The sequence below is a fragment of the Scyliorhinus canicula genome, unplaced genomic scaffold (genome assembly GCF_902713615.1).
Source record: "Scyliorhinus canicula unplaced genomic scaffold, sScyCan1.1, whole genome shotgun sequence".
In the NCBI taxonomy this organism is placed as follows: Eukaryota; Metazoa; Chordata; class Chondrichthyes; order Carcharhiniformes; family Scyliorhinidae; genus Scyliorhinus; species Scyliorhinus canicula.
The window spans coordinates 227,233-252,680 of NW_024055491.1; the positions used below are offsets into that span (position 1 = coordinate 227,233).

General features: G+C 45.2%; 1 gene segment (V, D, J or C); it reads left to right on the forward strand.

Moving 5' to 3' along the window:
• Positions 1-296: 296 nt before the first annotated feature.
• On the forward strand, positions 297-18,683 carry LOC119960196. The segment is given in 6 exon segments: positions 297-342; positions 469-828; positions 10,971-11,267; positions 11,467-11,778; positions 14,826-15,134; positions 18,227-18,683. Coding segments are annotated over 6 exon segments (1,695 nt in total).
• Positions 18,684-25,448: the final 6,765 nt, after the last annotated feature.

Sequence of the window (25,448 nt, forward strand, 5' to 3'; positions counted from 1 at the left end):
CCAATGCAGACATTCCAAATTATCCATTCAGACAAATAAATGCCTCAATACAGATAAATGCTAACTTTTAACAATAATCTGTAAAAAATCTCTGAGTCCATTCTGTTGGGGGTGTGGAAGGTGGGACGTGGATCCAGTCGCCGCCTCCACCAGGGAATCAACAGGCGGCGCCTGGAAAGCCGCCCCCTTCTGCCGGGTATTTAAATGCCGCTCACTGGGACCCGAATCCAACAGTCCGGGAGCTGGTTTGTTCACTGAGTTCCTGACACAACCATTTCCCCCAAATTACCAGAAGGATGAGGTGGGCCATTTCTCTCAGTTTGTTGCTGACTTTCTTATCCCGTGAGTAGTTTTTATTGTCCAAGTCTCTCACTGTTACTGTCTCAGTGTTAGTCTCTATGGAATGTTCCAGAGTCACCAATCATTTCACCAGCATTAATCCTCGGGCTTTTTGATATATTTTTACAGGTGTCCAGTCGGATGTTGTGTTGACTCAGCCAGAGGCAGAGACCGGGCGTCCCGGAGGCTCCCTGACACTGACCTGTAAAACCAGCGGCTTCAGCCTTGGCAGCGACACCATGCATTGGATCCGACAGGTTCCCGGACAGGGGCTGGAGTGGCTGCTTTGGTACGACACTTCTTCCAGCAATGGCTACGCCGCAGGAATTCAAGATCGATTCACTGCTTCCACAGACACTTCGAACAATATCTTATCTTTGGCCATGACGAACCTGAAGGCCGAAGATACCGCCATCTATTATTGTACAGTGGACATAGTGGGTGGGATGGACTACTGGGGACAGGGGACCATGGTGACGGTGCCTGCAGGTAAGCACCAGTCAATTATTTCCAACTGTTTTATTTCAGTCGTAGTTTTATACTTTTTTGTATGTTCACAATTTATTCAGGGCAACACGGTTGCGCAGTTGTTAGCTGATATCTCAGGGCGCAGAGGTCCGAGATTGAAACCCGGCCCCAGGTCACTGTCTGTGTGGAGTTTACACATTCTCTTTTTTAAAAGTAAATTTAGAGTACCCAATTCATTTTTTCCAATTAAGGGGCAATTTAGCGTGGCCAATCCACCCAGTGTGCATATGGTTGTGTTGTGGGGACGAAACCCACGCAAGAGTTTACACATTCTCGCCGTGTCTGCGTGGGTCTCAGCCCCACAACCAAACGATGTGCAGGCTAAATGGATTGGCCATAGTAAAATGCTGCTTGTTTGGAAAAACAATTGGGTACAATTGGGTTAAATTTGGGTCTAAATTTAAAAAAACAATTAATTCGTTCACTGAATCGTGGTTTTGGTGATTCTGTATTGGGATTTTGTCGCAATGTTTCATGCGATTCTGATGAAAAAGGTTATAGAATTACTCTGCCTCTTGACAAAAGTCGCTGCTCAGGGATTCAGTCCATGGTTGTTGTGATTTAAAAAGAAATGTTTTAGAGTATCCAATTCATTTATTTCCAATTAAGGGGCAATTCAGTATGACCAATCCACCTATGTGCACATCTTTGGGTTCTGGGGGTGAAACCCACGCAAACATGGGGAGAATGTGCAAGCTCCACGCGGACGATCACCCAGAGCCGGGATCGAACCTAGGACCTCGGCACTGTGAGGCAACAGGGCTGACCACTGCGCCACCGTGCTGCCCCCGGTTGCTGTGATTTAGTGTTTATTTGCTGAGGATACTGTGTGGCCGGGTTATTTTAAATACCCAACGCAGCGTTTCTGCAATGTTTAATCTCGGTGACATCTGGTGGCTGCAAGTTTTACCACCTCCTGCATAAGTGTTAGAAATCGAACCCGACAAAATATGCTGAGGTTTATGTGTTACTTTATTGAACATGTTCTGCGTATTCACAATGTTGATGATATTCTTCTAAATTTCTGTTTAATTATTCATTCATTTGATGACAGGTGGATTTGGTGGCTTCTGGATTGATAATTTCTTAAAACGTTATGTTTGATTTTGTTGGAAGTGTTTTGAATTGAGCTGCTTCTCCATGAAACGAGTCCCAGGCCTTTGGTGATGTGATTTGGTGGTTTTCTGACGAATAGATTGTATCTGGGTGACTTTGAATAAATAAGATGTTTGAAACGGTTTGCCGTTTCTGCATTGTTTCTGCATTGTTCAAACTCGGTGACATTGAGCGGTTCCATGTTTTTTAATGGAATGTTTGAAGTTGCTTGACGCATGATTGTCGGCAGAAAACAAGCAGGATTTTAGAGCAGTTTGGACATTAAACTAAGGCAGGGTTCAAGGCGTTCTTTCTGAACATAAATTATTACTGAAATCGCAGCCTGTGGCTTCTGCAATGTTTCGTCTCGGTGAGATTGATGGTTACAGCTACTGCAAATATTAAGCGTTTAAATATGTTTAAAATATGGTCCAATATGAATAAAACGCGGTAAACTTTCAATATTTGTTTTGGACACATCGCAGCTCCTCACAATTATATTGCTGTTATTACAGATTTCTATTTAGTTTGAAAATTGATACATTTGGTGGCGAGCTGGATTCGATGTTGAGATGTTTTTGAAATGTAAAGTTTTATTCTGTTCAATGTAGAATTGATCTGCTTCTCCATGAAACGGGGTTCAACTCCTCGGTGATGAGTTTGATGTTTAACTGCTGATGATAATGTGTGTCTGGGTGACTTTGATTAAGTACAATTTGTGAAGAGGTTTGGAGTTTCTGCATTGTTTATGCTCGGTGATATTAAGCGGTTACATGACTTGTGGTTAAATGCCAATGGTCTACGTGTTTAAATCTGCTTGAAACACAATTGCAGGTAGAAAACAAGCAGGCATTGGAAATTCAGAACGGAATAAAGGTATATTAGTGTTTTTTTAACTGATGATTACACGGTAGCATTGTGGATAGCACAATCGCTTCACAGCTCCAAGGTCTCAGATTCGATTCCGGTTTGGGTCACTGACTGTGCGGAGTCTGCACATCCTCCCCGTGTGTGCGTGGGTTTCAACCGGGTGCTCCGGTTTCCTCCCACAGTCCAAAGATGTGCAGGTTACGTGGATTAGAGCAAAGAACAAAGAAAATTACAGCACCGGAACAGACCCTTCGGCCCTCCCAGCCTGCGCCGATCCAGATCCTTTATCTAAACCTGTCTCCTATTTTCCAAGGTCTACTTCCCTCTGTCCCCGCCCATTCATATACCTGCCCAGATGCATCTTAAATGATGCTATCGTGCCCACCGCTACCACCTCCGCTGGCAAAGCGTTCCAGGCACCCACCACCCTCTGCGTAAAAAACTTTCCACGCACATCTCCCTTAAACTTTCCCCCTCTCACCTTGAAACCGTGACCCCTTGTAACTGACACCCCCACTCTTGGGAAAAGCTTGTTGCTATCCACCCTGTCCATACCTCTCATAATTTTGTAGACCTCAATCAGGTCCCCCCTCAACCTCCATCTTTCCAACGAAAACAATCCTAATCTACTCAACCTTTCTTCATAGCTCGCACCCTCCATACCAGGCAACATCCTGTTGAACCTCCTCTGCACCCTCTCCAAAGCATCCACATCCTTCTGGTAATGTGGCGACCAGAACTGCAGACAGTATTCCAAATGTGGCCGAACCAAAGTCCTATACAACTGTAACATGACCTGCCAACACTTCTACTCTATATCCCGTCCGATGAAGGCAAGCATGCTGTATGCCTTCTTGACCACTCTATCAACCTGCGTTGCCACCTTCAGGGTACAATGGACCTGAACTCCCAGATCTCTGGACATCAATTTTCCCCAAGACCCTTCCATTGACCATATAGTCCGCTCTTGAATTTGATCTTCCAAAATACATCACCTCGCATTTGCCTGGATTGAACTCCATCTGCCATTTCTCTGCCCAACTCTCCAATCTATCTATATTTTGTTGTATTCTCTGACAGTCCTCCTCGCTATCTGCAACTCCACCAATCTTAGTATCATCTGCAAAGTTGCTAATCAGACCACCTATACCTTCCTCCAGCTCATTTATGTAGATCACAAACATCAGTGCTCCGAGCACGGATCCCTGTGGAACACCACTAGTCACCCTTCTCCATTTTGAGACACTCCCTTCCACCACTACTCTCTGTCTCCTGTTGCCCAGCCAGTTCTTTATCCATCTAGCTAGTACCCTGAACCCCAGACGACTTCACTTTTTCCATCAACCTGCCATGGGAAACATTATAGAACATAGAACAGTACAGCACAGGCCCTTCGGCCCTCGATGTTGTGCCGAGCAATGATCACCCTACTCAACCCACGTATCCACCCTATACCCATAACCCAACAACCTCCCCCGCCCCCCTAGCCTTACTTTTTTTTAGGACACTATGGGCAATTTAGCATGGCCAATCCACCTAACCGGCACATCTTTGGACTGTGGGAGGAAACCGGAGCACCCGGAGGAAACCCACGCACACACGGGGAGGACGTGCAGACTCCACACAGACAGCGACCCAGCCGGGAACCGAACCTGGGACCCTGGAGCTGTGAAGCATTTATGCTAACCACCATGCTACCGTGCTGCCCAAATTATGGACAAGATAAATTGCCCTTAGTGTTGGGTGGGGTTTCTGGGTTATGGGGATAGGGTGGAGGTGTTAACCTTGGGTAGGGTGCTCTTTCCAGGAGCCGGTGCAGACTCGATGGGCCGAATGGCCTCCTTCTGCACTGTAAATTCTATGATGATTAAACCAAAAGATTGCGTCATTCAGAACATAACAATTTACTGCAAGCTCATACTACTTATTTAACAATTGTTCAAATTGGAGAGTAGTTATTATAATGTGGTAATATAACCCCATATTATCCAAAGATGTTTTCATATTAATATAATTAATCAGCAATCGCCTTTCACAATTCTACTGCACGCTGCACACTATTTGCATGACCGGAACATTTTCTTGCTTGAAAATATAATCTAATTGTGCCTGGAACTATTTTAACAATAACATACTGATTCTACACAGGTGTTCAGTTGCACAAGAGATTTTGGATTAATTTTTAGATCCCTGATTACGTTTGCAGTTTCTTAAATAGGAATTTTATATTGCAGTTTGGCAACTTATGTATCCGGTTATTATATTCTTTCTGTGCAGCCACAACAATATGATTCCATATTGTTCACTGTGATTCATGATTCCTTCAATGTCATTTGTAGATGGATAGTGAGATAATTGTCGCTAATCTAATCATAAACAGTTTTCTGTGATCTGGAAGTCGCTGACAGTGAAGACATTTTTCTAATGATTTTATTTAAATTGTAGGAATGTTCAGACTGCACAGGGCTGGAGATTGACAAGTAACAGCTTGAAATTCAAAGAGATTAATTTAATCAGAAAATGCCAATATGAGCTTTGCAATAATTAACAACAGCCAGTCTGGCATAACTGTACTGTACACAGTATAGAATTACAGTAAAAACAAATGACAGAATAAAGAAAAGATTATATCTGATTCTCAAGCTTATTTATATTGAATATTAAATTAAACAACAAAATCTCTGCTCCATTTGCTTATTATGTTTCAGTTTTGGAGAGGATCTGAATGAACAATTTTAACTGTGTTTTACACAGATTAATTTTGGATCTCCTTTCATTGAGCAGCAGTTTTAATAATTCAGTTGTCGGGATTGTCAAAATTATTGTCAGAAATACACACACACACATTATATATATATAGATAGATATACATATTTTATGTATCCGAGCTGAAAGTAAGATATATTTATGTATATATAAAGAGCGAGACGCTTATAGATTTATCGCGCGAATTAGACTCTGTGAATAGATGGAATTCAATGAGTTCAGAAATATTCATATTTCACATTTTTGCAGGTTCAAACAGGACGATTATTACCAAAAAGTAAAATGTAAAATGTTATTAGATTTAATTTAAAATATCCAGGTCTGAATGTTTCCATCCGGTTATTTGAGGTTTATTGTTTAGCATTGCTTGACATTTAATTAAACGCAATTTATAAGCAAAGTTCCAGGCAAGATCTTGCTTTGAATTATATAAATTTTTCATTTTTTTATTATAGAGTGCAAATCATCCAACAAGGCTAACTGGCAATTAAAAACAACGTGCAATGCAATGACAGTTCGAACAAATCAAACATAAATGCTACAGTTCAGCTTTTAGAGAAATTTGTATTGTATCCAAAATGAATTTAGAAAGCAATACATTTCTTTGCTCAGGCCGATGATGTTTTTTGTCTCGATTATTTTGTGGTTACATTTACTTAAGAAATTAAGTCAATCAGGTAATCGGGTTACTCTTTTGTTTGTTTCTTTCATATCTCCGAATCTTTATCAATGACGTTAAACTGAATGCAATCTGTTATCGTCAATAGGAACAGGATGGCATGGTGGTGCAGTGGGCAGCACTGCTGCCTCACAGCACCGTGAATCTCGATTCGATCTCCGCCCTGAGTCGCTCCGCTTTGGAGTTGCACGTGCACCCTGTGTCTAGGTGGAGATCCACGGGTCCAAAATTGTGCAGGATAGGGGAATTGGACACGTTAAAGTGCCCCTTAATTGGAAAAGAATATTTGATGTGATTGTTTTCAGCCAATATAAATGTTGCACAGTTCGGACAGACAGAATTAGTTACAAGGCAAAGGGAGTTTTTAATAAATATCAGTTTAATTTCAAAGAGGTTATTTTTGTTGTCTAAAGTTGACCACTTATCAATTAGAATAAAGCAGTGTGAATAATTTATCGTCTCGTAATTCAGGGACTGTGCTTTGATTTATTTCTTCAAAAACGTGTATCTGTGAGGATTGCGAAAATTTGACATTATGTTAGTTAAGCCGCCTCTGAACTGAGATCCTTACCCCAGATTGTGACAGTCATAATGAACAACTCAGCAACACCAGACAAGGGTGGCATGGTGGTGCAGTGTTTAGCACTGCCGCCTCCCAGGGCTGAGGACCCGCATTCGATCCGAGCCCTGGGTCACTGTCTGTGTGGACTTTGCATATTCTCCCCATGTCTGCGCGTGCCTCACCCCCACAACCCAAAGCTGTTCAGAGTAGTTGGTTTGGCGACGCTAAACTGCCCCTTCATGAAAACAGGAAGAATTGGGTACTCTAAATTGATAGAAGAAGAAACTCAATACAGACTGGAGGAGATGTGGGTACATTTTAACCACTGATGTATCTAGTTTTGGAATGTTAGACGACGCAATGCAGATGGAGCTTTATTCTATTTTATTCAGTGCTGCACCAGTCCTTGACCTATTTACTGGGGCTGTGGAAAGGGGGCAATTAGTCTGAATATTAATGATCATCTTATTCAGGAACTGTAGAGTCTGTGGTATGACTAACATTTGTTGTCTCTGCTTAATTGCCCATTGAGAAAGTGATGACTTGAATAATTCTTGAATAACTGTAGTACATATGGCGCAGGTACACCCGCAGTGTTGTGATGGAGTGTGTTCCAGGATTTTGACCAAACGAGAGTGAAGGAACGGCAGTATAGTTTCCAGTTAGGGTGGATAGTGTGTGGCAGGGAAGGGCACAACCAATTGCTGGTGCTCCCATGCATCTGGTGTTCCTGTCGTTCTGCAACATAGAACATACAGTGCAGAAGGAGGCCATTCGGCCCATCGAGTCTGCACCGACCCACTTTAGCTCTCAGTTCCACCCTATCCCCGGAACCCAATAACCCTTCCTGAACTTTCTCGTCACTAAGGGCATTTATCATGGCCAATCCACCTAACCTGCACATCTTTGGACTGTGGGAGGAAACAGGAGCATCCGGACGAAACCCACGCAGCCAGGGAGAGAACGTGCAGACTCCACACAGACAGTGACCCAGAATGCAATCCAGTTGTGACCCTGGCGCTGTGAAGCCAGAATGCTATCCACTTGTTCTATCGTGCTGCCTCGGCGGTAGGTGGTTGTCATTGCAATTTGGAAGGTGCTTTCGATGGAGTCTTGGAAAGTTGCTGCAGTTCATCTTGTACATCATAGACACAGTTGCCACTGCTTGTCGGTGATGGGGGAGTGAATTTTTAAGACGGTGAATGGGGGCTAATTTGGCGGGACGCTTTGTCCTCGACCGTGTTGAATTTCTTGAGTTTTTTTAGAATTTCACTCAGTGCAGCAAGTTCCAAATCTTCAATCACAGACCTGACGTGTAGGTGGTGACGTTCCTTTAGGTGATAATGTTAAAGATCGGAGGTGCGGTGGCACAGGGGTTAGTACTGCCGCCTCAGTGTTAGAGACCCGTGTTCGATTCAGACCTCGGGTGGAGATTGCACATTCTTCCAGTGTTTGTGTGGGCTTCTTCCGGGTGCTGCACTTTCCTCTTACAATCTAAAGATATGCATGCTATATGGATTGGACATGCTAAATTGTTCCAAGGTGGAGCTACGGGGATAGGGTGAGAAATTGTGTCTAGGTAGTGTGATCTCTCAGAGGGTCGGTGCAGGCTCAATGGGCCGAATGCCTCCTTCTGCGCTGGAGGGAGTCCATGTTGCATTTTGTATCAAACCAATGTCGTGTCTCCATTCTTGCAGTAAGAGACAGGAACTTTTGTGGGATGGGGTGGAAATTTTACTCTATATCTTAACGTGGCCTGTACCTGACATGAGAGCCTTTCCCCGCAGAGGTCAAGTAGGCGGAACATCGAACTAACGATCTGGAGTTATCCAATCAGATATCGGGAAATAAATTGTTCCATTGCTGGGTGAAATTACGCGCATTTTAACAATCTTTCTTATTTAACAATAAGTCAGTGGACGACATTTTGATAACGATAATCTTTATTATTGTCACAAGCAGGCTTACATTAAAACTGCAATGAAGTTACCGTGAAAACCCCCTGGTTGCCAAAATACGGCGCCTGTTCGGGTACACTGATAGAAAATTCAGAATGTCCAATTCACGTCATAGCATGTCTTTGGACTGTGGGAGGAAACCGGAGCACCCGGAGGAAACCCACGCAGACACGGAGAGAAGGTGCAGACTCCGCGCAGTGAGCCAAGCCAGGGAACCTCGGACCCTGGAGCTGTGAAGCAACCATACGACCGTGCCGCAGCTGCCAAAGACCGAAATGATTCTCCAACTCATGTTCTGCAAGCCGGATTATGCTCACCGTGAGAGTGGATGCGAGTATGTGTGGAGTGTGCGGGTGAATGAGACTATGGAAACTGGGAGTGAGCCATCCTGACACACACACACACATTACACTCTCTCACCCGCAAACACACACACACACTCATACTCTGACATATTCTCCCTTACACACACTCACTCATCCTAACACAGTTACATTCTCACTATTAGACATTCCCTCCCTCACGCACCCCCGCACAGACTATGAATTACACCTGTGCTTCTGTCTCTCACACGCACTCTCTCTCAAAACACAAACATGTAATCACGTTCTCCCATACACTCACATGGTGACGGAGAAAGCACAGACGCACATACTCACACTCTCTTACAAACAGACACACTCACAAATTCACCTTTTTACCGACACATTTTCTCTCTCACTCTCTCTCTCTCACACACACTACCCGTCTCTCACAGACTCTCTGCTAGGCACATGCCCTCTTCATATAAAATACATCCTCTCACGTGCTCTCTCTCCCACATGCACACTCTCAGGGACAAACGCACACAATTTATCTGTCTTTCATCCGCCCGCTCTCTCCCACACTCTATCACACACACATTCGGTCTCTCTCACACACTTACTCGGACACACTCTCACACAAAGGGTCTCTCTCACACAACATCCCTCACATAAACAGTATCTCGCTCACACTCTCCCTACCACACACACGTTCCCTTAAACACTCTCTCACATGCATACTCTCCCTACCACGCAAACACATACAGACAGACTCAGATCCACTCCTACTCTCTCCCCCAGAGACACATACTGACTTACAGACGGACGCTATCTCACTCCCTCATACCGTTCTTTATCACAAAGTGCTGCTGATTGTGAATTACACATCTCAGTTAGCTGGATTGTGACGTACACATCTCAGTTAGCTGGATTGTGACGTACACATCTCAGTTAGCTGGATTGTGACGTACACAGCTCAGTTTGCTGAATTGTGACGTACACAGCTCAGTTAGCTGGATTGTGACGTACACAGCTCGGTTAGCTGGATTGTAACGTACACAGCTCAGTTAGTTAGATTGTGACGTACACACAACCCAGTCAGCTGGATTGTGACGTACACATCTCAGTTAGCTGGATTGTGACGTACACATCTCAGTTAGCTGGATTGTGACGTACACAGCTCAGTTTGCTGAATTGTGACGTACACAGCTCAGTTCGCTGGATTGTGACGTACACAGCTCGGTTAGCTGGATTGTAACGTACACAGCTCAGTTAGTTAGATTGTGACGTACACACAACCCAGTCAGCTGGATTGTGACGTACACACAACCCAGTTAGCTGGATTGTGACGTACACAGCTCAGTTAGCTGGACGGCTGGTTCGTGATGAGGAACGATCCCAACAGCGCGTGTTCGATTATTGTACCAGCTGACCTTATTCATAAAGGCCCCCATTCTCAACCTTGCCACTCACCTCAGGTATAGTGACCCTCAGGTTAAAGCACCACTAGTCAGCTCTCAAAAGGAGAGCGCAGTCTCCGTGACTACGGCACCATTTGCATTGTTGAAATAATGGGGAAACCTCCTGCTTCTCTCTTTCATTTTCACTTTAATAAACGTTACACCATTCATATGGCACCAAACTGCCATTTTTTATCCTGTGGGAGAGCAGGAGTAAGAGATGTGAGCTCCGAGTGAGGAGGCAAAGAGGTATGAATCTCAAATGAGAGACTAATAGAAGCTTAAATGTCCATGTAACTTTTAATGGGGAAATGTTAGCATAAACGCATAGCTTGAGGCACATTTTGAAATGTTTGGTTACTTAAACTCAAATATTGAGTCTAACTTGTTGAATGGGCCATTCTCTCCCAGCGACACCGTCTCCGCCCACTCTCTACAGCCTGGTCTCCTCCTGTCAACAACACAACATCGACGGCTCCGTGACCTACGGCTGTTTGGCGATGGACTACTCCCCAGAAATCACCAGCCTCACCTGGAAGAAAGATGGGCAGCCGATCACCATTGGAGTTAAGAAATATCCGTCAGTGAGAAACAAGAAGGGAACCTACACCCTGAGCAGCCAGTTAACCATCACCGAGTCAGAGGGGGAATGCAGCAAAATCAGCTGTGAGGTTCGACACAGCGGCTCAGACAAGAGCATTGAAATGCGTAAGTGTTGTCGAACCTGTGAAAACAGAAACGCTGTGATTACTTTATTTATAACTTTGGTTATGACACATTTATGGAACACTGCACAGTTTGGATTCCAGAAAATAATATTGTGCGCGGAGTAACTGTGAAAAAATAATAAGTCAGTTTATGTGTTACAACATCTTCTGCAATAATGTCTAACTTATGGTCTTTGAAGTTCCTAGAAATGACATCCATCCACATGTTCTCCTCACCGTGAGTCCCAATGAAGAAATCACAAGACAGAAATTTGCAACCATCATCTGTTCAATCATCGATTTCCAGCCAAAATCAATGACGGTGAAGTGGCTGAAGAATGGACAACCCATGGGTTCAGGAATTGTCACCTCTCCCGCCTGTGAAGTGAACGGGAACTTCTCGGCGAGCAGTCGGCTGACAGTCTCCGCTGGGGAATGGTTCAGCAAAGCAGTCTATACCTGCCAGGTCACTCATCAAGGGGTCACCCAAAGTCTCAACATCGCCTCGTCTGGTAAGAGACACAGACAGGGGAAACTATAGATCATCCTGCATTCTGATGTTAATCAACGCCAGAAATGTATTGAAGTTAATGCAAAGCACAGAACAATTTCTAATTTATTGCCATGTACTTTGTGATTCATTCTGATGTAAGAGCTGCATTGGACTTGCTCACCATTCAAGGTTTTATCAGAACAGCAAAGAATACTTCCCTCTACTTTGAAGACCTTTAGTGAGTGAGGTGGACTTGATATCAGCTTTATCCTGAGTCAGCGGATTAGAACATAGAACATTACAGCGACCTCGATGTTGCACCGACCTGTGAAACCACTCTAAAGCCCATCTACGCTATTCCCTTAACATCCATATGTTGATCCAATGACCATTTAAATACCATTAATGTTGGCGAGTCCACTACTGTTGCAGACGGGGCATTCCACGCCCTTACTACTCCCTGAGTAAAGAACCTACCTCTGACATCTGTCCTATATCTCTCTCCCCTCAATTTAAAGCTATGTCCCCTCGTGCTAGACATCTCCATCCGAGGAAAAAGGCTCTCACTGTCCACCCTATCTAATCCTCTGATCATCTTGTATGCCTCAATTAAGTCACCTCTCAACCTTCTTCTCTCTAACGAAAACAGCCGCAAGTCCCTCATCGTCCCTCAAAAGATCTTCCCTCCATACCAGGCAACATCCTGGTAAATCTCCTCTGCACCCTTTCCAATGCTTCCACATCGTTCCTATAATGCGGTGACCAGAACTGCATGCAGTACTCCAAATGCGGCCGCACCAGAGTTATGTACAACTGAAATGAAAAAAGTGAAAATCGGTTATTGTCACGAGTAGGCTTCAAATGAAGTTACTGTGAAAAGCCCCTAGTCGCCACATTCCGGCGCCTGTTCTGGGAGGCTGTTATGGGAATCGAACCGTGCTTCTGGCTTGCTTTGGTCTGCTTTCAAAGCCAGCGATTAGCCCAGTGAGCTTAACAGCCCCTGCAACTGCAACGTGACCCCATGGCTCCGAAACCCAATCCCTCTACCAATAAAAGCTAACACACCGTACGCCTTCTTAACAACCCTCTCAACCTAGGTGGCAACTTTCAGGGATCTATGTACATGGACACAGAGATCTCTCTGCTCATCCTCACTACCAAGAACCTTGGATTTGAGAGGCAGCAGGTGTCTGGAACGCTTTACTGCTAACAGCTCCGGTGGAAAGTGTTGGAAAGTTCATCCAACCTATTTATAAATCAGCCTTCATTACTTCATTCCAGAGATCAGGAACAGTGTATTCGGCATTGGGTATACTGCAATGCAGTTGTTAGAAGGATTCCAGGGCTGAACGACTTTGACAATGAGAATAGCGATTAGCACTGCTACCTCTTAGCGCCACGACCCCGGTTTCGATTTTGGTTTTGGCTGACTGCCTGTAAGGAGTTTCTACATTCTCCCCGAGTCTGCTTGGGTTTCCTCCCGGTACTCCGGTTTCCTCCCACAGTCCAAAGCTGGGCAGGTAAGGTAGATTGGCCGTGCACAATTGTCCCTTAGAGTCTAACGGTTCCGTGGGGTCATAGGGTTATGGGGAAGGGCGGGGGAGTGGTTGTTGGTAGGGTGCTCTTTCGAGGGTCGGTGCAGACTCGATGGACCGATTGGTGCACTTCTTCACGGTAGTGATTCTGAAATGAAAATGAAAATCGCTTATTGTCACGAGTAGGCTTCAATGAAGTTACTGTGAAAAGCCCCTAGTCGCCACATTCCGGCGCCTGTCCGGGGAGGCTGGTACGGGAATCGAACCGTGCTGCTGACCTGCTTGGTCTGCTTTAAAAGCCAGCGATTTAGCCTTGTGAGCTTGTGAGCTAAACCAGCCCCTATTCTATAATAGGTTTCACAGACACGCTGCTTACCACTGTACAAAGAACAAAGAAAAGTACAGCAAAGTCCTCCACGCCTGCGCCGCTCAATGTGCCCTATCTAAAAAGAACCCTCTGTCCTTACTCGGTTCATATCCCTCTATTTACTCCCTATTCATGTATCCATCCAGATAGTTCTTAAATGTTGCTAATGTGCCGGGTTCCACCACATCCTTTGGCAGTGCATACCAGACATCCACCACTCTCTGTGCGATAAAACCTATCCGCACATCTCCCGTAAACTTTCCCTCTCTCATCTTTAACCTGTGGCCCCTTGTAATTGACACTCCATCCTTGAAAAAAGCCTCTGACAGCAAACCTGCCTAATTCTCTCATAATTTTGTAGACCTCTATCCGGTGTCCCCTCAGCCTCCGTCTTGGCAGTAAAAGCATTCCTAGTTTTTTTCAAATGCTCCTCATAGCCAACACCTTCAAGAGCAGGCAACACCCTGGTGAACCTTCTTTGCACTCTCTCCAAAGCTTCCACGTTCTTCTGATAATGTCGTGACCAGAACTGCATGCAATACTCCAAATGCAGCCGAACCAAACTTTTATATAGATGCAACATGATTTCCCAACTCCTGCACTCAATGCCCTGGCTGATGAAGGGAAGCATGCCATTTGCCTTCATAATCACCGTGGCCACCTACTAGAGAACTGTGGACCTGCATGCCAAGGTCCCTTTGTATGTTAATGGTCCAAGCGTTCTGCCATTTACGGTATAATTCATAACCACATATGATCTTCCAAAATGCATCACCTCACATTTGACCGGATTAAACTCCGGCTGCTATTTCTGTGCCCAAGTCTCCAATCTATCTGTCCCACTTATACCCTCTGACCACCCTCGGAACAATCGGCAATTCCATCAATTTCGTGTCATCCGCAAACTTGTTAACAGACCACCCACATTTCTCTCCAGATCTTTGATCTCTGCTGAACACCACTAGTTACAGATATCCATTCAGAAAAAAAACCCTTCCACCATTACTCTGTGTCTTCTATAACAAAGCCAGTTCTGTTCATCGACGATCTTTCGAGGTTGTTATTTCGAACTTGATTCATTCCCATTTAGAGAGTAAAGGTTGAATACCACTGTCCTGATTCTGAAGATGAAACGTGGGTTGATTTTCATGTTTTCATTCACAGATCCTTCCGGTTGCACTACCGCCTCAGTAACAATACTGTCACCACCAATAGAACAGGTCTTACTGGAGACGACTGTAACCATAACCTGCGTCATTTCGAATGCTCCTTATGGAGTCAACGTGTCCTGGAGTGAAGCGAAGAAGCCGCTGAAATCAGAGATTGCCGACCAGCCTGGGGCAGATACTGAGAGCGTGGTCAGCAAATTAAACATCTCGACACAAGCCTGGCTAAGTGGGGCTGTGTTTGACTGTGTGGCGAGACATCAGGACCTGCCAACTCCTTTGAGTAATTCGATCCATAAGAAAATAGGTGAGCGTTGAGATTAAAGCAATAAGTGAGCCATTGTGTCTATTTCTAGTGTCAGTGCAACGGTCAATATTTCGCATTCAGTGTATTTCTGATCTACTTTGATTGATAATTCCACTAACTAAACAATCTGGAGTGGCAGACGATAAGGTGGAAAATAATATGCAGACGACTGAACAGTGAATTGAAGGCGGTGATATTGGGTTTAGATGGAGCAAGGCCATCGACTAGAAGATGTAAGAGCAGATCAAGGCCATTGGGTCCATTGAGACTGGCTGGCATTCAGCGAGACCGTGACTGATCTCAGGCAATCCTCAATTCCACTTTCCTGCCTTAACCCCATATCCCTTTATTTCCTTACTGATTCAAAATCCATCTATCTCAGCCTTGAACACACTGAACGATGCAATTCCTACACCTTTCGCACCACAGAATTCCACAGATACGCTGCCAACCGAGAAAAAAAATTCCTCCTCATGTCTGCCTTAAATGGCGATGCCTTCATTTAAGATTAAATCCTCAGGTCCAAGAATCTTCCACAAGGGATAGGAACCTTTCGGCATTTACCCTGTCAAACCGTCTGAGAATGATTTATGTCGCAATTAGGTCGCCTTCATTTTTCTAATATCCAGTGAGTATAGGCCCAATCTACTCAGCCACTCTTCATAAGAAAATCCATACCCGGGATCAACATCATGAACATTCTCTGGACTGCTTCGAAAACCAATATGTCATCCTTCCCAAAGTGTTCAAAGAACATCAGGTGTGATTTTGCTGGTGCACTGTGTAGTTTTATCAACACTTCGCTATTTTTATATAGCATTCCCTTCAAAATAAAGCTCAACATTCAATGCACCTTCCCTGTTACCCAACAACTTGCATGCTAGCTTTTTGCGATGGCTGCAGGGGGATGACAAATCCTTCTTCGGTACAGTTTTCTGCTGCCTTTCTCCATCTAAATAACATTCAGCTCCTTTATTCCTCCTGTTGAAGGAGGTATAATCTCACATTTTCCTACATCATGTTCCTTTTGGTAAATTTCCCCCCAATCACTTAATCTGACTATCCCTGTGTAGATTACCTGTGTCATTCTCGCCACTTGCTTTCCTTATTTTAAAAAATATTTTCAGTAAAGGGCGTTTTGCATACAAATATAAAAATCATAGAAAACATCACAATAACATTATGATAGAAATAACTCCAAGGGTGACATGGTGGCGCAGTGGTTAGCACGGCTTTCTCATGGTGTAGAGGATCTGGATTTGATCCTGGACCCGGGTCACTGTCCGTGTGGATTTTGCGCATTCTCCCTGCGTCTGCGTGAGTTTCACCCCCACAACCCCAAGGTTGCAGGGTAGGTGGGTTGACCACGCTATACTGGCCCTTAATTGTAAGAAATTAAAAGATGGAAAAAACTCCCCCCAGGTACAATAAACACCCCAGATCTACCATATTCCCTAACACCCATCCCACCAATCTACCCGCCCCTTCAATTTTTGCCCCCACCCCCACCCCCGCACAACGAGAACGACCCCTAACTCTCCTCCGGCTGAAACTTTAATTCACCATGAAGAAATAATAAATGCCTTCCACACCGGGTGAACCCCTGTTCCGCTTCACGTAAGGCGAACTTTATCTTCTCCAAATGCAGGAAATCTGCCAGCTTGCTCAACCACATCCCCATCTATGGCAGCGGTCAGAATCGCCAGCTGAGCAAAATCCGTCCCCGGGCTATCAGGGAGGCAAATGCCAAGGTGGGCCACTCATTCTTCGTCCACCGCAGCAAAAAAACGGCTCATCCTCGTGACCCTCATGTGGGGGTTGTGCACCACCTTAAATTGGATGAGGCTCAACCTGCACACGACGAGGATGCGTTCACCCTCCTGAAGGTACCTTCCATGCCCCGGACCGCACCCCCTCACCAACCCCTCCTACCATTTGCGCTTGATCTTCTCCTCCAGAACGGCCTCTATGTCTATCAGCTCTTCATACATGTTGGACGCTCCCCTCTCCAATATTATCCTCAGTCAGCAGCTTATCGTGCAACACCGGAGGTGGCAGCTCTGGGAAGGACCACACCTCGCTCCTCCCACCGGAACCCCCCCCCCTCTGCCCCCCCCCCCCCGCCCCACCGCCACCACCACCACCTTACCTGCAAGTATCTGAACCCATTTCTCTTAGGCAATCCGTATACTTAATCGATTACCTCCAGTCCTGAAAACCTACCCCCTGCAAACGTGGCAATAGTACATTAACTTATCAAACGCTGTTTCGAAATTAATGTATATTATATCTACTGGCTCCGCTTTCTCTAGGCTGCTTGTTATCACCTCAATTAATTGCAATCAATTTGTTGAGAATGATTTCCCCTTCATAATAATAATACCCAGTAGGCTTCACTGAAGTTACTGTGAAAAGCCCTTAGTCGCCACATTCCGGCGGCTGTTCAGAGAGGCCGGTAATAAATTGAACACGCTCCGGTGGCATTGATGGGCATTATAAACCAGTTGTTTAGCCCTCTGTGCTAAACCATCCTCGGCACTATCAGCAACTCTGCCAATTTTGTGTCAGGAAACCGTGCTGACTCCATTTGATGATATTGTGTATTTCTAAATGCTGTGCTATTACATCGTTATAATGGACACTAAGGGATTGCCACTGACAGATGTTAATGTCAGTGGCCTACAGTTACATGCTCTTGACTCCCTTTTGGAATCAATCAGGGTGTTCCATTGGCAGTTTTACAATCCTCTGGGAGTAATGTGGTGGCGGCGATGGCGGGGGAGGGGGGGGGGGTGGCGTAGGGGCGGGCGGGGTTCCGGTGTGTGGAGCTGATACACCAGCACAGGACAGTGGGTCCGAATGGCCTGTTCCCCTGCTATACACTTTCTGAAACTTTCTGTTCCAGTCCGTAAATTCTCAGGGAAAAGGATTGTGTCCACCTCTGCTCCGAGCTGGGAAACCGGACAGATCCCAAAGTGGGAAATGGAAACCTTTAAAATCCAACACAAAACACATTTCTCCCACATCTAACCCGCGGTTCCATTGTCTCCGGAATTCCCCATTTTATTGACATTTATTGTACATTTCTGCAGATCCCAACCCGCGGGAACCGTCCGTCTCTGTCCTCCTGCCCTCGGCTGAAGACGTCTCCGCTCAGAGATTCGTCTCCCTCAGCTGCTTAGTGAGAGGTTTCTCCCCCCGAGAGATCTTCGTCAAGTGGACCGTCAATGACAAGCCGGTGAATCCCGGGAACTACAAGAACACCGAGGTGATGGCGGAGAACGGCAATAGCTCCTTCTTCATGTACAGCCTGTTATCCATTGCAGCGGAGGAGTGGGCCAGCGGCGCTTCTTACTCCTGTGTGGTGGGACATGAAGCCATCCCCTTGAAGATCATCAGCAGAACGGTTAATAAATTCAGCGGTAAACTGAGTTTTTTAAGCGTTTCCCTTGGCTCTAATTGACACCGTTAATTAATGTAAATGAGAAACTATTGGTTATACTTCGAACTACAATAGAAAGAATAAAGATTTTTTGATCCCCCTCCAAATGTGATTGAACGACACAGCGTTTTATTAATAGTGCATCCGCTTTCCTGGTGTCAGACATCTTCAATTAGACTCAGATTTGTACAGATCTCGGACCCATGTTCAGTGCAGGGAATGACACAGTGGCGTAATGTTTAGAACTGCTGCCTCACGGTCCCGAGGAGCCTGTTCTATCCCACCTCGGGTTACTATTATGTCGAGTTGCTCATTCTCCCCGTATCTGTGTGGGTCTCACCCCCACAGCCCAAAGATATACGAGCCGTTAGATTGGAACATAAACAAGTGGGTACATGAAAAAAATAGAAATCACCTGGTGTACAGACAGAGTCAAACTAATTCATAACAGGATTGCGCAAAGTATATTTATTGATGGGAAATCGGACAAGTTCCCATTTTAGGCGCGAGTGGCACGGTGGCGTAGTGGTGCAGTGGTTAGCACTGCTGCCTGCAATGATGAAGACCAGGTTTCAAATCCCGTCTCTGTCCATGTGGAGTTTTCACATTCTCTCCGTGTCTGCGTGGGTTTCGCCCCCACAACTCCAACGTTTACAAGATAGATGGATTTGCCAAGCTAAATTGCCCCTTAATTGGGAAAAAAGTTGGGTGTTCTAAGCTTATTTAAAAAAAAATCCCATTTCAGATAAACACATCACATTTAGATTTCCGTATTCCTCCTACTCTCATTGTCTATCTCTTTATAATTGATGGCAGTTTCAAATTGTTGCATCACACCCACTGGAATTGAATTGAGGATCAAACAGAAACATGGACCAGCAATCCACCGTCAAAGAGAGGGGAAAGGTTAATGCACTGCTCCCCACTTTTCCAACAAAGAGAGGGGGAGGGACATTACCTAATCCGTAGTAACCCGCTTGCCTCACAAATAGAAGGGGAGGGGCAATAGTTAATGCACTAACCTCACTTCCATCCACTGTACCCGCGCTTCCCCAACAAAGAGATGGGGAGGGGTATTACTTTATGCATTGTAACCACATTTCCCCAAGAAAGATGTTGGGCATTAGTTAATCGACGGTCCCCCCCATTCACCCAACAAATACAGGGAGGAGGAACATTAGCTAATCCACTGTACCCGCGCTTCCCCAACAAAGAGCTGGGGAGGGCCTTTAGTTAACCCATTGACCCGCCATTACCCCGACAAAGAGACGGGCAGGATAACTAGACAATCCATTGTGCCCCCTTCCCCAAAAAAGATTGGGGAAGGGGATTATTTAACCAAATGTAGCCCACTTCCCCAGAAGTGCGTGGGAGGGGCATTTTTAGTTGTGCTTTACCCCACGTCGCCAGCAATGAGCTGGGGATTAGCATTAGTTAATCCACTGTAACCCCACTTTCCCAACATAGAGAAGCGAGGGATATTAGTGAATCCACTTACCCCCACTGTACCCCAACAAAGGGAGGATGAGGGACTCTAGTTAACCCACTGTAATTCCATTTCCACAAAATATATCGGTGAAGGCCATTAGCTTTGCACTGTATCTCCGCTTCCACAACAAAGAAATTGGAGGGTAAATGCTTAAACCACTGTACCACAACTTCCTCAACAGAGCTCGAGGAGGGGCACTAGTTCATTCACTGTATTTAATGTAGTTAATTCCTCAACAAATTGAGGGGGAGGGCGTTAGAGAAGCCAGTGATCCGCCATATCCCCTACAAAGAAAGGGGGATAGGCATTACTTAATCTATAGTACCCGCACACCACAACAAAGAGAGGTGGAGGGGCAATAGTTAATCCACTATACTTCCCCAACTAAGAGAACCGGAGGGAAATTTGTTAATCTACTCGACCGCCACTCCCCAACAACGAGATAGGGAAGGGCATTTGTTAATCTACCATACGCACACTTCACCAATACAGAGAGTGGAGGGGCATTAGTTAATCCACTGTATCCCCATTTCCCCAAAAAAGAGCGTGGGAGGGCATAAATTAATCCACTGTACCCCACTTCCCCAACAGAGGGAGGGGAGGGGTATTAGTTAATCCATCGTACACCACTTCTCCAACAGTGAAAACTGAAGAGCAAAGCCTGAAACTATTTTGCTGAACGTCACCAAGAAAGAGAGGAGAAAGTGCATTTGGCAGCTGATTGTATGGCCATCTCCTCAAAGCCGCGAATCGAAAAGGAAACTGCTGAACCCAGCAGGGAGAAAGAAACAATGAACTCACAGGTTATTTACCGCAGGTTTCAGTGCTGGGACCCCCAGCTGTTCACAATACATAGAACATACAGTGCAGAAGGAGACTATTTTGGCCATCGAGTCTGCACCGACCCACTTAAACCCTCACGTCTTCCCTGTCCCGTAGCCTAATAATCCCTCCTAACGTTTTTGTTGACTAAGGGCAATATAGAATGGTCAATCCGCCTTTGGACTGTGGGAGGAAACCGGAGTACCCGGAGGAAACCTAAGCAGACATGGGGAAAACCAGCAGACTCTGCACAGACAGTGACCCAGCGGGGTATCGAACCTGGGACCACGGTGCGATCCACTTGTGCTACCACGCTGCCCAATATTCATTAATTGTTTTGACGAAGGAATTGCAGGCAATACTTCAAGATTTGCAAAAGATACTAAGTTTGCTGGCAGTGTGTGCTGTGAGTAGGATACAAAGAGGCTTCAGGGTTACTTGGACAGGCTGGCTGAGTGAGAAACCACTTGGCAAATGTAATATAATGTGATTGAATGTAAGGTTATCCGCTTTGATGGAAAAAACAGAAAGACAAATTATTATCTGAATTGTGGCAGTTTAGGAAAAGTAGAATTGCAACGAGACCTGGGTGTCATGGTGGAATGGTCGTCTAAGATTGTTGCGCGGGTACAGCAGGTGAGGAAAGTTAATGGCAAGCTAGCCTTCATAGCGAGAGGATTTGTGTATGGGAGTTGGAATGTATTGCTGCAGTTATACAGGACTTGGTGAAACCACACCTTGAACATTGTGTGCAGTTTTGGTCCAGTTTGAGGTAGGAAATTCTTGCTACTGACGGTGTCCAGCGAAGGTTCACCAGAGTAATCACCGGGGTGGGAGGACTGACATATGAAGAAAGACATGATCAACTGGGTTTGTACTCGCTGGAGGTTAGAAGAATGAGAGGGAATGTCAAAGAAACATATAATATCCTGATGGGACTGGACTGGCTAGATGCGTGAAGAAAGTTCCCAATGTTGGGGACGTCCAGAAATAGGGGTCGCAGCCTAAGAATAAGCAGGACGCCATTCAGGGTTGAGGTGAGGAAGAACGGTGGATTATCCACCCTGCCGTGCCACATTTCTGTTTCACCCCGCCGGCCGGATGCTCTGTTACGCCGGCTGGTCAATGGGGTTTTCCATTGTGGTGCTGTCCTACGCCGTCGGGAACCCCCCCCCCCCCCCCCCCCCAAGCTGCCAGCAAAACGGAGCATCCGTCCGACAGAGAATCCAGCTTCTCTCAGAAAGTTCTGAACTTGTGGAATTCTCTACCACAGAAAGCTGTTGGGGCCAGTTCCTTGGATATATTCAAGAAGGAGCTGGACGTGGCCTTTGCGACTAAAGGGATTATAATGATATTCACTGTCCCAAGCTGGCTTACATTAACACTGCAATGAAGTTGCTGTGAAAAGCCCCTAGTCGCTACATTCCTGTTTGGGTACACAGAGGGAGAATTCAGAATGTCCAAATTAACTAACAAGCAAGTCTTTCGGGACTTGCGGGAGCAAACTGGGGGCCCCGGAGGAAACCCATGCACACACGGGGAGAACATAGAACATTACAGCGCAGTCCAGGTCCTTCGGCCCTCGATGTTGCGCCGAGCTGTGAAACCCCTCTAAAGTCCCTCTACACTATTCCCTTATCGTCCATATGCCCATCCAATGACCATTTGAATGCGTTTAGTGTTGGTGAGTCCACTGCTGTTGCAGGCATGGCATTCCATGCCCTTACTACTCTGAGTAATGAACCTACCTCTGACATCCGTCCTATATCTATCTACCCTCAATTTAAAGCTATGACACCTCGTGCTGGACATCACCATCCGAGGAAAAAGGCTCTTGATGTCCACCCTATCTAATCCTCTGATCATCTTGTATGCCTCAATTAAGTCACCTCTTAACCTTCTTCTCTCTAACGAAAACAGCCTCAAGTCCTTCAGCCTTTCCTCATAAGATCTTCCCTCCATGCCAGGCAACATCCTTGTAAACCTCCTCTGTACTCTTTCCAATGCTTCCACATCCTTTCTATAATATGGCGACCAGAACTGCACGCAATACTCTAAATGCGGCCGCACCAGAGTTTTGTACAACTGCAACATGACCTCATGGCTCCGAAACTCAATTCCTCTACCAATAAAAGCTAACACACCGTACACCTTCTCAACAACCCTCTTTTTCCTGTGTGAATACAGATGAAAAATACTCATTTAGCATTTCTCCTATCCCCTTGGACTCCACGCACAACTTCCCACTACTGTCCTTGACTGTCCCGATTCGTGCAGACTTCTCACAGACAGTGGCCGAAGGCGGGAATCGAACCTATCAGGCAACAGTGCTAACCACTGTGCTACCATGCAAGAAGTATGCTGAGAAAGCGCGAGTGGGATACTGAATTTGTATCATCAGCTATGATCATATTGAATGGTGGTGCAGGCTCCAAGAGCCGAGTGGCCGCCTCATGCACCTGTTTCTATGTTTCGATATTTCTCCCCTCCCACTCCCCGAGCGGAGAATTTGGAAGGGAACGAGTCTTTAATGTAAGGGCTCAGCTTTCAACAATGCAAGTCGTTTCTCACTTACTAGTCACAGGTTTTAACCTTGCATCAGACCAACCATGGTGTAAATATACCTTCAAACAATAGAATTTTTCAAAAGTGTAACGCCCCATTTACTGTTTTAAAAAAGGTAATCGATCTTGTCACAAGGCTTACAATAACACTGCAATGAAGTTACTGTGAAAATCCCCTAGTTGCCAAATTCCGGCGCCTGTTCGGGTAGACAGAGAGAATTCAGAATGTCCAATTCAACTAACAGCACGTCTTTCGGGACTTAGAACATAGAACATAGAACAGTACAGCACAGAACAGGCCCTTCGGCCCTCGATGTTGTGCCGAGCAATGATCACCCTACTCAAACCCACGTATCCACCCTATACCCGTAACCCAACAATCCCCCCATTAACCTTACTTGTGGGAGGAAACCGGAGCACCCGGAGGAAACCCACACATACATGGGGAGAACGTGCAGACTCCGCACAGACGCGGGAATCGAACCTGGGACCCTGGTGCTATGAACCACTGTGCTACTGTGCTACCTTCTATGCTTACACACTGCCTTTGCCGTATGCAAGCACACCCAGACCCGCATAAAATACACACACGCACACAGACAAACACACGCTCGCTCACACAGTAATAATGATTGTGCAGATTCACACATGCGTACGAACAGACGCAAAAGCAAATATATTATTTGCGAGAAGCAGAATCACAAAAGGACCTAAACACAGGTGTAACCATCAAAATATACATTAGCACACGTTGTCTGATCCATTCGTGCAGACACAATGACGTCCACTGTCATACACGTTAACAGAAATGTATAGACACACGAACACGCACATTGACGGCCTATATGGACGCACAGACAGAGTGTAGAGTGCCCTTTCTGAGAGTCGGTACAGACTCAAAGGACCGAATGGCCTCTTTCTGCATTGGAGGGGCTCCATGTTCTATGTTCAAGAACACTAAACCGCATAATAGCATACAAGGGGACATAAACACCTTTAAAAACATAAGCATATAAATCTATCAACACATTAATATACACATGAATGCACTCACAGAGACACACATACACACGCATGTGCATACACACATTGATAGACAGTTGGCGCACAAAAAAATACTACATATATTAGCAGGCATGAACACGTAAGCCCGCATTAACACAACTATTCGTAAATAAACTAAGGCTGTAAGACAAAAATAACTAATTCGTACATACACTTTGACAGAATCCCAAAATATACGGACAATCACAGATGAAAACACATTGGTACATCAACACTCACATTAATGTTCAAACACACATTGCGAGAGACAAACAGATAAAGGCAAATCACGAGTTACTTAAGCACAAAAAGGAACGACAAGATGACAGTTTATTTCTAATGTAACTGTTTGAATGGGCATATCAATCAAAACATATCCCCATTCCATAATGATCCCACAGACGCACTGAAACAATGTTCTGACTGAGAAATTGGCTGCAGTAAACGACATGACAAACGTTTCCATCGCAAATAAACAAATAAGATGGGAACTCACGTCCGGGTTCTTGGCGGCAACATTCACAGTGTCGAAATAAGAAGCTGAATGAACGTCCCTCAGTATCAACCATAATAATCTCCAATTATACCAAATTGTTCTAAAACAAACTGAAATTGAACAAAAGCGGCTGTGTTTTGTGACACGGACTGTTTGAGCAACGTAAAGGACGAACGGCTGTGGAGATTGATGCAGAGATCGGTTTCTGAGTATCGCGAATTTAACAATGTACAATGAAAAGTAAATTACTAAAATTATTTCAGAAAGATAAAGGATAATATTGATATATAACTCTGAAAGATACCCTGAATGAAAGTGCAATTTAACGATTTTCGGCTATATCCCTTTCGATTCTATAGACAGCATCCGGACTGAAGACAATGAGGATGATAATGGAAACATCTTGACAACCGCTTCCACATTCATCACCCTGTTCTTCCTGAGCATGTCCTACAGC